This window comes from Notothenia rossii (assembly GCF_949606895.1).
Source record: "Notothenia rossii genome assembly, chromosome: 11".
Classification (NCBI taxonomy): Eukaryota; Metazoa; Chordata; class Actinopteri; order Perciformes; family Nototheniidae; genus Notothenia; species Notothenia rossii.
The window spans coordinates 10,127,137-10,139,333 of record NC_136910.1 but is presented as its reverse complement, the minus strand read 5'-3'; the positions used below and the strand labels follow the sequence as shown (position 1 = coordinate 10,139,333).

Genomic DNA, 12,197 nt, shown 5'->3' with positions numbered 1-12,197 from the left:
AGTCGATGTCATGCTTCACAAAGTTGAGCTAAAAGGGGAGACATGAAAACAAAGAGTGACCTCTGCACAATGTGAAAGAGCGTGTGTGGGTTTCTTTAACCTACAGTAAATGAAATTGATGAGTTTTCAGCTACTTATTTACAAAAAAAAAAAAAATCAACTAATATCTTACCAGTGTGTTGTTATTGTGCCTGATCAGGTATGTAATACATTGAAACTGTGGTTTCTGAGTGGCAAATTGGCAACTATTCTTAAATGCAGCAAAAAGATTCACTTAAATGTAAATGTGGAGGCAATTCCTGAAGGACATCTATATGAACAAGATTAAGAGTCTGTAGAAATGCTAACAGAGCTATGAGGTTGTTTGAGAAACACAGTGCTTTGAGCTACATGCTAACATCATCATGCTAACTTGCTCACAACACCAATGCTAACATGCTAATGTTTTGTAGGAATAATCTTCACAGAGCTTTCCATCTTAGTTTAGCATGTTAGCATAACCTTTTCTACTCACCACTAACTACAGCTAAGGGTTATGATACTGATGATAATGTTATTTTATGCTTGTTTTTGAACATAGGCCTACACCAAACTAGCAAAAAACTAAACCAAATACACATTCTACTGTTTAATGTTTCAAAAAAGGGAGTTTTATTGCAGTTTAAATAACACAATGCATCCCAAATCTCACAACATTGCATGAGATTGCAATTTATATGTCACTAAATGATAAAAGCAATACAATTAATTAAAAATATAAAAATAACCAATCAAAAATAAATCAAATGACACACACGCACGTTGCACATTCACTATTTCTCTCCTGCTCAAACTACTCTATCTAGCCAGGTTTTTAGAAAAAGACAATGAAAACATTCATTCTGCATAGTTGCAATGCAATTTGCATTCATATGCAATAGATATTATGTCAGTTCACATTGTAATGGCTCTGCAAACCTTTATAGCCTCTCAAGTCTTTACTGTCACATCCTAAAATCTGTGTCTAACATACTATATGATTGAATAAGGCCTAAACTGTAAACCATCCTAATATCATAGAGCTGCTTCTTTTAATTTCTAAATAATCTTCATCATAAAACCCTCTGTCCATGTTAACAGTATAAGCCTCTCTTTTAAAATAGTCTGATATAATATGGCAAAACATTGTTTCTGTTCCCTTTAAGGTTATACCAGCTCATCCACCCAGCACCGCCAGTATTATGCAAGAGGCGGAATAAGATACACTGACAGAAGAAGGATAAGACACAGACAAATGGACAAGTACACACAGGACAATCCTACAGCGATGTTTTGTTCAATGTTACCAGTAGAGACGTGACTGTAATTACACACATCATGACGTAACAGAGGTCATCTTGGACCAGTGGTTTGCATTCCAGGAGGCTTAATCGTGTCAAGACTATTAGAGACAGTGAAGCTGCAGGAGGCCGTCGGGCAGTACAGCAGCTTTTCCTGCGTCTTTGCCACAAAGAGGGAGGCTACTCTTTCACAAATGCTTTAAAAAGGTGTAACTTGATACCTAGAGCATGAAGGAACTCACGTCAGGGCCACAAAAGAGAGCATTTGTCCACCTCCCAGAAGTAGTCTTTTGTGTTTTCATGTTGAATTGTCTCAGTTAACAGGTCGGCAGTGTTTCTTTAGCGCCCCCTAGCTGGGAGAGAGGGCAGGACTGTTCTCTTTGCTGATGTGGACCAGGCACTCACTGGACTTGAGGCTAGCCAGAGACTTGCAGCTGCGGAGGGAGGACAGGGACCCACACAGGCCTATCATGGAGGGGGTGTAGTCCTTTTCTGTTAGGGTGCGACACACATGCGAAGGGAGGGTCAACTCAACTGTTTTGTGTGAGTTAGTTATTATCTCACTAAAACACAGTGTGTGTGGCTTTGTAAAATGTCACCTGTGCACCAGGCTCCTCCATTCTGTTTCCCTTCAGTCCTCTGGGAGTCTGAGTCCAGGCTGATCTCCACTGACAGCAGCTCTGTGCTGGGGAAACTCCTCCTGCAGGACAAGAAAAGTACAAACTAAGGAGTTAACAATACATCCATCCATCCATTCATCTTCTCCCGCTTATCCGTGGTCGGGTCGCGGAGGTAGCAGTTCCAGCAGAGAGCCCCAAACTTTCTTTTCCCTGGCCACATACACCAGCTCTGACTGGGGGATCCCAAGGCGCTCCCAGGCCAGCGAAGAGATAACAATAACAATAACAATACTGTAAATATAATAAAATGGAGTCTCTTTATTGATTGTAGTAAAAAACATTGCATGCATTACATTTCGAGGGGTCATTGTTAAAGGAAATGTATGCAAATATACAGTATTTGTGGATATGAACCCTGTAATATACCACCTTAATACTTTTGGGCATATGAATGTACAGTATTTGAGCAGAAATTCTAAATCTATCTATGGGCAACTTACATTTTTTGGTTTTAGCTTCCAATGTAAGGAAGTCATCTTTTTTTGTCATGTCTTGGACCAATCATCCCCCAAAAAACGAGCAATTTGAAAATATCAAACTGGGCTATAGGGAGTTATATTGGCTATTATTAACTGGCACGTCCTTGTCTAAACAAATACAAACCGGCGGAACAGCTTGACGTCGTCTTGGTTGTTGTAAATCTGGATCGCCGGCCACTGGTTGACCAGAGGGATTGTAAGGTTTTTGGCCAGGTGATTGGAGTCACAGGGAATTAAGCTTGTCCTGGCCAAAATGTGCATACAATACATACATTACTAAAAAGCATTGAAATCTAGGACTGTGATACAGACACGTCAAAACCTTCACCTAAACAAATGAAAATGCATAATTGTTCTATGGTTTAAAGTGAGGAATATGAGGGTAACATGCGGTCAGTCGACATCACTCACAGCTGCTCCTGAAGCTCCAGGACGATGGCCTCCAGTTCCTTCTTCTCCTGCCTGCAGTGGCTCTCCAGCTCCTCCAGGTGGGCCTTTAGCCTCTTGTTCTCCGTTTCTGTGTTCTTCAGCTGGGACTCACGCAGGCGTACAAGCTCCTCCAGGTAACCCTGATAACACACGTCCACACTGAGTGACAGGACATATCTTCATCCTCGGATACTCAAATTAGAAACTGTCCAACAGAGATGCTGAGTGAATTACAGAAATTACTTTGTGATGCAATTTTTTACAAAGGAAAAGAAGGAAATAGTGTGAGGAAGTGTGAAGTCCATGTAGTGAGGAGGTTAGGGTTGATTAATGGGTCAAATAACAAAATGACTTTCACCAAGGAGACGGAGTGTTGATTTATTTTAACGCACATAGGTACCTTACAACATACTTAACTTATGTAACTCTACTTGCTACACACATGCCTACTTAAATAAAACAACGTTAAAACCACCAAATTGGCGATAAAAGGTTAATTTCTGACAGATTACCACAGGGCTAATGCATGGGTAAAGGGGAAAGCCGCCGTAACAAACGACCAGATGAAACAGACTGTTATCTTGATTAAATTACAGTTTTTTCTGGATTTGAATTCATAGAAACATTTGGGATAATGTATACAACCCTATATCCCAAAAGTGGAAACACTATTTATTCAAGCAATACTATCCTGTGCATTGTCAAACACCCAAATATGGTTGTCTACCTTTTGAGCATTGACGATGTTGAACCTCTGCTCCATCTTGCGACACTTTGTGCTCAAGCTCTCCTCGTCGGGGACCAGGGGGATGTAGGGGTGGTCCGGGACGCTGTCGTCGCTTGTGGTGCTGTCAACACTGTGTCGATCGTCATCATCACTCAGGTAATCATAGCTGCAGCAGAAGCACTCAATTATTTATTTTCAAGTGTCTAGTATCAAAATCTACTTTCCTAGTAGGGTATTTAAAGAGGAGATTTAATTAACTTTGTCTTTTCTCTACAGTGTTAATGAACAAACCTTTGTGTGAATTTCAAGTAAGGTGTGAAGTCAATCACGGCAGAATATTTCCCATCTAAGGCTTCTCCTTTAAGACAGAAACTACAGAAGGAGAAACCAGACAGACAGGAGACAACATATTATCACATAGCCATGTCAAATCAAGTGTTTTTAATGCGTAGATAACATTTTTTTAAGGTTTCCTCACTTAAAATCTATGGCTCCGAGTCCTATGAGCATCCCTGTTAGGACGGTGGCTTCCTCCCTTAACACGATGGCTCCTTCTGCATAGAACCTCCTAAAGGTGAGACTCAGGTGAATAGGGTAAAAAACTTAACAAATATAAACCACCATTAAACTTGCCCAATTGATCATTTATATTAAGACAATATTTTTTTCTATTACAAGTTTTCTGAAATGTTGTGTTTTCATATGCAAATTAATCATTATGTTAATAAATGTTTTAATTTGCAAACATTTTTAGAAAAGAAAACTAATTATTGGATAATGCCGGGTTAAAATGATTTGTTCATTTTGTTGATGCAATAGAGTAAGTGGCTTGTATAGAGAAACGTTGCCATGTATCCTATTTAGGAATTAAAAATGATAAACATGAGGCTCTGAATGATATATGAATAGACCCCTATCTATAAACTTTCAAATTATAGAAAGGATTGAAAAAGGAAAGTTTGCTGGTACTGATGAAGTAGTAGGTTTAAATTAGAGTATATAATGTAATGCTAAGCACATCTTGGAGAAACCTGTGTGTGTGTGTGTGTGTGTGTGTGTGTGTGTGTGTGTGTGTGTGTGTGTGTGTGTGTGTGTGTGTGTGTGTGTGTGTGTGTGTGTGTGTGTGTGTGTGTCTGTGTGTGTGTGTGTGCGTGTGTGTGTGTGTGTGTGTGTGTGTGTGTGTGTGTGTGTGTGTGTGTCTGTGTGTGTGTGTGTGTGTGTGTGTGTGGCTTCTAACCTGGTTGTTCTGCTGTCCCTCAGAGCAGTCGCGATGTATTCAGAGAGCCTCTTCTCCATCAGGGCCACTCTTATCCAGGCTCGCCCCTGAAGGAGTCACACAAGGTTCAGAAAGGACTTTACATTTCTTACTGTATACTATAACATCTCACTGTGAATCCTTTCAATTTTCAATGTTCACTTTAAGTGTACGGAGGTCTTGCCTTGGCTCTGGAGGTGCTGATGTTCTCCATGCTCTCGATGCTGCTGATGCAGCTGTTGGGGACTTTAGCGCAGGACAGACGGACATAGTCCCAGTAACTCCTCTGACCATCAAACCAGCTGCCGGAGCCTGAAAGGAGTGCAACGTGAATAAGATATTTTTTACAATTATATGTTGGACCTGGCTATCAACTTATTTCATGTGTTTTCATCTCAGTAAACACAGAGTGTAGTCTTGGGCAAACAGGTGCAGCTACAGTACAGTATGAGAGAAAGCCCAATGTTCGACTATAAAGAAAAACATTAAGTACATAGAACAAACAGCATGTTAGACAATTCTTTTCAATAAATTATAATATATTGTGAACATTTTTTTATTAATTTGAATTCAGAGAGATGGTGGAATTGATTTTAATAAATGGTCAATGGCTAATCACGTCTTCATTTCTTAAAGGTTCCCTATTATACTGTTTTTCATTACTTTATTATAGGTCTCAGATATATACAAAACATGTCTCTGAAGTGTTTGGCTCCAAACACCAAACAGATCATTGCAGCATCCCATAATCCCCTCTGTTTCAGTCCTGTTTCAAAAGTGCTGATTCTCTGTCTGTTACTTTAGATGAAAATAAGGAGCCCCTCCCCACGCCCCTCTGAGAGAGATTTGGTTAAAAAGAACACAATGGTGCTCTAGGAGGAGATTCAGGTGATAAGGTGGGGGGGGGGTTACATTGGTTGGTTATTGGCTAATAGACTGTATATATATATAAAGGGTTACACATGCCAAAAAATCATTATGACATCATAAAGTGGCCAAAATCTGATCAGCTCATTTTCAGACAGGTTTGTATATAAATGGATCCGGACAAAAACAAAGCGAATCTTTTTTCCTGTAACATTCAGAATGTCTTTTCACAGAGGGGAAACATGGTTATGTACACAAGACAGGAACATTTGGATTTTGCATAATAGGTGACCTTTAATATTGACGAAAAATAGTTTAAAACTTGTATTGTCGTCTAAAAATCCATAATCAATAACAGTATGTAATGAACAATTTCAATATGTTTTTTTGAAGTTTTTTGAACATGTCGTTGATTATAAGTTGTACCTTTGAAACGATGGCTGAGGATGTGTTCAAGGATGGCTGCGAAGTTGATGAACTCCTCAGAAGAATCATCGATGGGCTCGGCTGTGTATTTCTCCAACAGCGTCTTCACTGAAAACCTAGAGAGAGAAGAGAAAGAGAGAGAAAAGTTATACACAAAGAGTTTGCCAGGAAAAATATAATTGTGGGAACAGATTAGTCAGGGATGCGATTAATGGATTACTTCTTCCTTTGATTCAGTTTAACGAATTATAAGGATATAACCATGTTGGAATGATACATTTAGATGAACAAACGATAAAAACCTGTAAAATGGTTCAAATGAGAAGCAACTGAATCCTAGGTTGAATGCACACTATGCTATTCCCATAATTGTGATGTTAATGTGAATTTCTGCCCAGTCACGCTGCACTGTCCATTTCCGTCTGACTCATCCACAAGGTAGACTTAATGGAGCGCTTTCAGGAAGCTCTGACGACTTGGTTTAATTTGAAATGGACAGCTGGAATTTATGACTCTGGTGTGATGTAATGGATGCCTGAAGCCTGTAGCCCATAGTATGTTGTTTTTCAGTACATTATTAAAATGAGAAAACAAAAGTAGCCAGACAACCAGCACAATAATGAAAGTGACTGTAATAAGAAATATATTTGGAATAGTTCTGTGAAAGAAAAGCAGAAATCAACACAATTGTTGGGGAATGACAAACTTAGGAGTTAACAATAAAGCAGATATATTCATCACTATCCCTTTTTCAGTCTTATTAACAAAAGGGAGTTTTAGCTGATGAATCCGCTTCTGGTCACTTATCTGATTCATCTAGACATCCTGTTGGCAATGCTAAGTGTTTACTGTATGATCTGCTCAACTGTTTTATTTTTGAACATGTTTCATATTTGTTATATTAAAAGGGCTTTCTCAGGCAAGCTTTGTAAATGACAATTATACAAAAACATTGTAATATAAGCATTGAGTAATTGTTTTGCAATTCTCTATGTATACCGTTTTTTGTCAAGTGAAATAGTCAAAATAAACACTCAATAATAATAAGAAATAGATAAAACATAAATAATCAATGGCTGGTGGGAATGTGATTACTTTTGCAGGTATTTCGTCACAAAAAGGATACATTTTTTATATTTAGGTACCATGAATCTCTGTATTAGATTCATAGTTATCCATATAGTTGTTGAGATTTGAGTTTGGGATGGACCATGTGACAGACAGTGCCATCCCTACATGTCTAGCATGGCTAAATATTTAAAATTGCCAAATGGATTCTGGTGTTACAATGTGCCTGAATAATTGAATGTCAACTGGGGTGAACTCCTGCCATATTAATGCTGTTTATTTAAGGCAACATTGTCCTTTCCTTGAAATGACCACTTCTAAATATTTTTTCCTGGAGACTAAATAATTCAGCAGGTCTCTGTGCTGGAGGAACACCTGCCAAATATTGTTTTTCCAGTGACAAGGAGATATGCTGTGGGGTGACATAGACACAACTGAAACCCGGTCAACATGAAGTGCATGAACAAACACTGTTTCTGATAGATATTGGTCATGTTTTACTGACTCTAGAACCACAGAGTTTAGTGGCCAAATATTAACATTTTTAAAGTAAAACACATCTGGGCGTTTTACAGTAAACACACAGTCAGTTCGTGTGTGTCCGTAAGACAGCAGACAAAGCTTTTCCAAACATAGGCAATTGAGGCAAGTGATTTCAACCCCCATTGTTCAAGGGACAACAATGTCTCATTCAGCTGCTCTGACCGTGGCCAGATACTGGACAATAAATGTCCGACTATCTTCAGAAAAAGCACACTCCCTCGTGATTTCACTATACTATAAACAGCAGAGTCACATGACACAGATAAGCTTTTTTCAACAGAGGTGCTGTTCACCTGCACCAGATGTTTGAATGTGTGTTTGTGTGTGTGTGTAATGTTTGTTAGTTGTACATACGACAAGAACATAATGTATGACTGGACATGTGGACTCCAGTCACATGACTTGGGCCTAACACAAACAGATAAGAGATGTTTTGATGACAGGATTTCCAGTTGACTTTAGTATCAATGATCTGAATTTGGCAGAACAAGCAGCATATTTCTGGACAGAGCAGACATTAATCCAGAGTTTAGACATTTACTGCGCTTTAAATTAAGGATTGTGCCATTATTTTTGCCAGATTTAATAAACAAGTGCAATTACCACTTGTTTGGGCAAAAGTCTAAATCTACGTGCATTCCCAGTAAAGTGAATTGTATGTCAGTTTCATAAATAGCCAATTTCTATCTGAAATAACTGATTATTTCGGCAACTTGAGCAAATTCTCAGCATGAATATAAGTTTATTTTTCTGGTCCCTGACAAATAAGTCCAATATGAACTCTCCTTTTAGCTCCAATTCTGGTCTCCTCAATGCTCCAGATGGAAGTATTTGGCTCTTTAACTGCTAAATGTTTACTTGCGAATCGCCAACTGCGTCTGTTAACTGTTTGGCACAGAAAAAGTAACAAATAGTCAGCAGTTTAGCTGTTTTGAGCAATTGAAAGTGAACCAAAACAGAAAATGTGCGAACTGGACAATCAAAACAATGAGCTCAAAAATATTGATAGTGGCAGCTTTAAATGTGATGCTAGTTACTTTAAAGCAGACCTAACTACAGACCACATCTCTGAATGAAGATCTTCACGGTAAGTTAATATTACATGCATGTAAACATATAGTTTATATGTGCTGATGTTTACACTGTGTGGTCAATAGCAAGCATGCATACAGTATGATTATGTCTATACTGTATGTGTTCTGGAAAAAGCTTTGAAGTACAAACCTTTATCCAAACCCCCCTCATGGTTCAATCAGGACACTTTAAGTAACTGCCTCCCTGCCCTGAGTCCCAGGGGTACCAGCTAGTCCTTGCCCCAGGAAGGTTGTCGTCATAGCAACCACCCCATCAGGAGGGAGGAGATAAATCTCACTGACAGAGATGACACTGCTAAACTCAGAGGCAAGTCTGTCTGATTTTGTAAGTATAAAATAAACATGATGTGTATTAAAAGGTTGTTAATACACATGCAGGCTTCATGTCCGCACAGGCCCAGAGTTCATTATAATGAATTATTATGAGGATGACGTAAGCATGCATGTCAGAAGATGTCTTGTGTGCATTTATTATCTAGTGTTAGAATAAAAACACCAGAAAAAACATTAACAAATTATAACCACATGACCACTTGTCATATATGCAACATTTAACCTGTTAAATCCTGCACTAAATTCAGATCCCAGGCACTTAAAACACACACACACACACACACACACACACACACACACACACACACACACACACACACACACACACACACACACACACACACACACACACACTTTGACAGCACACTGACCTGCACACGGTTATCAGGTTTTTTCTCTCCACCGCTATGTTACGACCCGGTGTTTTTTTCGAGTTATCTTCCATGGCCATCGCTGGCTGCACACAGCCGGGCTCCATCCAGGAGGAAGCCCTGAAATCAAAGGACCCCTCCCTGTCGGCCACCGGCACTCTGCATGCACTCCTGGCCGGAGAGGAAGCTGATTCCTGCCGGCAGTTGGTGCTTCGTCTTACGCCGGAGGATACACAGCCTGAGGCATCAGAAACACCGGAACATGCAGTATGTGGGGTTTATTATTACTCTCATACACAGAGGACTCGCAGAGGGCTGCATTACATTTGCTGCTCTCTCTCTGACCCCGCCTACTTTATGACTTCAACATGACGTCATGGGCTCATCATGCAGACTCGACTCAACATGATGAAGAAAAAAATTATAAATAAAAATGCTTAACATGTCGGGGAAATAAATACAATTAAAAGACTGAGTATGTTGAAAAAATAAATAAAACAAAAGACGGATCATGACTAAATGAAGAAACTAAATGAAATGCAAAACAGAAAATAAAAAGACTGAAGACAACAAATACAAATGATTAAAAGACTGAACATGTCAAATAACAACATTTAGACTTGAATGAAAGGTAATATAAAAAACTAAATCAAATTTAAGTGAAACAAATATTACACATTTTGACAATCAAAAATAGCCTATAACAATAATTCATTATTGATTTATTGATTATATTGTGACATGTTTTCAATGGTGTTTTATTTACGTGTATTTAAAGCATATTTATGATATACTGTGTGTGTTGTCCTGTTCTGCAAAATAAAATGCAGAGAGCTCCCAAAATTGCATTTTGTTTTATGTACCACACTTTCTCTTTAAGGCCACAAAGCACATAATGTATAACCATGTGATCATGTGACTGAGCGTTAAGTTTCCTGTTCAATAACAGCCTCTGAAAATGGGTTTACTGTACAATGAGAGTGACTGAGTGACTGACATCACCTCTAGTCATAATGCTTGATCATTTCCTCCTCCTGTCATTTCCCATCAGCCTCTCCTCCTCTCTCCTCTTCCTTCACCCTCTTGCTAACAGTAGATGATGTCTGGATCCTGATTTAGCTAGTGTACGGTGTCATCATGTGGACACTTTGCCCCCCAACCTTTCCTCTCTAATGAGCTGACAGCTGGTTGCCACCATACATTGCTGGTGGGGGTTGGTGTTTTTTTTGTTTGTCCTGGTGGAGGAGCAATCACTCATGGATATCTGTGTCTGGCGCTCCATATGTTCGGATGCTTTATATTTCTGTTTTCACACCAGAGCTGTGAAATATACAATTTTAGTCTGTAATCTCAAAGGACAATCAGAGGGCATATCGCTTATATGCAGAATAAACTAGAAGTGCCCATTAATAGAATATAGAAAATGTGGTTCAGGTTGAATTGCTTGATATACAAGATAATGTATGGGCCCATTTTTTATCATCAAATATTTTCGGATCCATTTTTGGAATGGTAGGGTAAGGAAGAGCACATTTTAGGGCAAACATATATGTCACAGTTATTTGTTTGTTATGTACTGTTAGATTAAATTAGTTATATTCAAATCTGACAAATGTTGAATTACTGCGATGATAAGTCCATGTGTGCTTGGAGTTTGGTATGTTCACTATTTCTACTTAAAAACTAATCCCATTTCCTTCAGTATCATGATAACCATATTCTAAATGCCTGAATGATAAGCAAGTCAAACTCTGTTCTAAAGTTATTGTGCTTTTATTTATTTTTTTACATTTACATGTGTTTTTTTTTCTAAAAGGGATGTTCTGCCTTTAGGGTTTTAATGGTGGGAAAGTCAGAAACAGTGCACACGGAAATATTGCTTGATAATTAGTTTATGTATCTTGATTTATATCTTGGGCGTAAACCAGTGAGAACATGTTACCTTGTAATGTTTCCTTTTTTCAACAGGGGGCAGAGCTTTATTCCGTATATTTTCTAACTGCTTAGAAATCCATGCTTTTGATGACTCACAGACATCTAAACGAAAAGGAAAGGACGAACAAAATATATATATATATCTCATGTTAGTGTATTCACATCTTTCTCGGCTCATGTATTTCAGAACGTTGAGGATATGTATCCACTATGGAATTATCATATTGAACCACACTGAGCTTTATACTTTTCATTATTGCCTGCAGTAACGGTGACACCTCTTTTGTACACAGTGTCTCACCATATTGTCACTACAACGAGAGGAGACAAAGCCTCCAGGTTTTCTGCTCCAGCCACTTATAGAGATAGTCTGCAGGAGGAAACCAAAGAAATGGATCTGATATCTCTGGCAGACGTGATGAACATTGTTAACTACATGATTTAAAATTGCATTCTTAATTTCGCCTTTTATAGCCTTTCTGTTGATATCACATTATTCAATCTCTTGACATTAAATCTTAATCTCTCAATCTTTTATTGTATTGTTTGTAACCTTTATTTGGTTGTCTTTGGAAAGCTTTTTCTTTAAAAACGGGTTCCGAACTTCAATAGGGCATATCTAGTTAAATAAAGGTCAAATAAATAATTAAGAAAACTGAAAAAACATTTTT

At 38.5% G+C, this 12,197-nt stretch overlaps 1 protein-coding gene and 1 long non-coding RNA gene across 2 annotated transcripts; one reads left to right on the top strand and one right to left on the bottom strand.

The window, feature by feature from the left end:
- Positions 1 to 615: 615 nt before the first annotated feature.
- On the bottom strand, positions 616 to 9,952 carry rundc3ab (RUN domain containing 3Ab). The gene is made up of 11 exons (XM_079656877.1): positions 9,592 to 9,952; positions 6,183 to 6,298; positions 5,074 to 5,201; positions 4,872 to 4,957; positions 4,113 to 4,202; positions 3,926 to 4,006; positions 3,635 to 3,800; positions 2,890 to 3,047; positions 2,603 to 2,722; positions 1,919 to 2,019; positions 616 to 1,811 (listed from the first exon to the last, which is right to left on the bottom strand). The coding sequence occupies exons 1-11, from the start codon at positions 9,696 to 9,698 to the stop codon at positions 1,669 to 1,671; spliced, it is 1,296 nt and encodes a 431-aa protein (XP_079513003.1). The 5' UTR covers positions 9,699 to 9,952; the 3' UTR covers positions 616 to 1,668.
- Positions 9,724 to 12,061, top strand: LOC307023572. The gene is made up of 2 exons (XR_013803737.1): positions 9,724 to 9,858; positions 11,820 to 12,061. It is a non-coding gene; the product is annotated as an uncharacterized lncRNA (long non-coding RNA).
- The last annotated feature ends 136 nt before the right edge of the window (positions 12,062 to 12,197 follow it).

Coding starts and splice junctions, on each gene's coding strand:
- rundc3ab (XM_079656877.1), bottom strand. CDS start 9,698: ATGGAGCCCGGCTGTGTGCAGCCAGCGATGGCCATGGAAGATAACTCG. Junction 4,203..4,871: donor AGGGACAGCAGAACAACCAG/GTTAGAAGCCAC, acceptor TCTCACCTTTAG/GAGGTTCTATGCAGAAGGAG. Junction 2,723..2,889: donor CTGGAGCTTCAGGAGCAGCT/GTGAGTGATGTC, acceptor CATTTTGGCCAG/GACAAGCTTAATTCCCTGTG.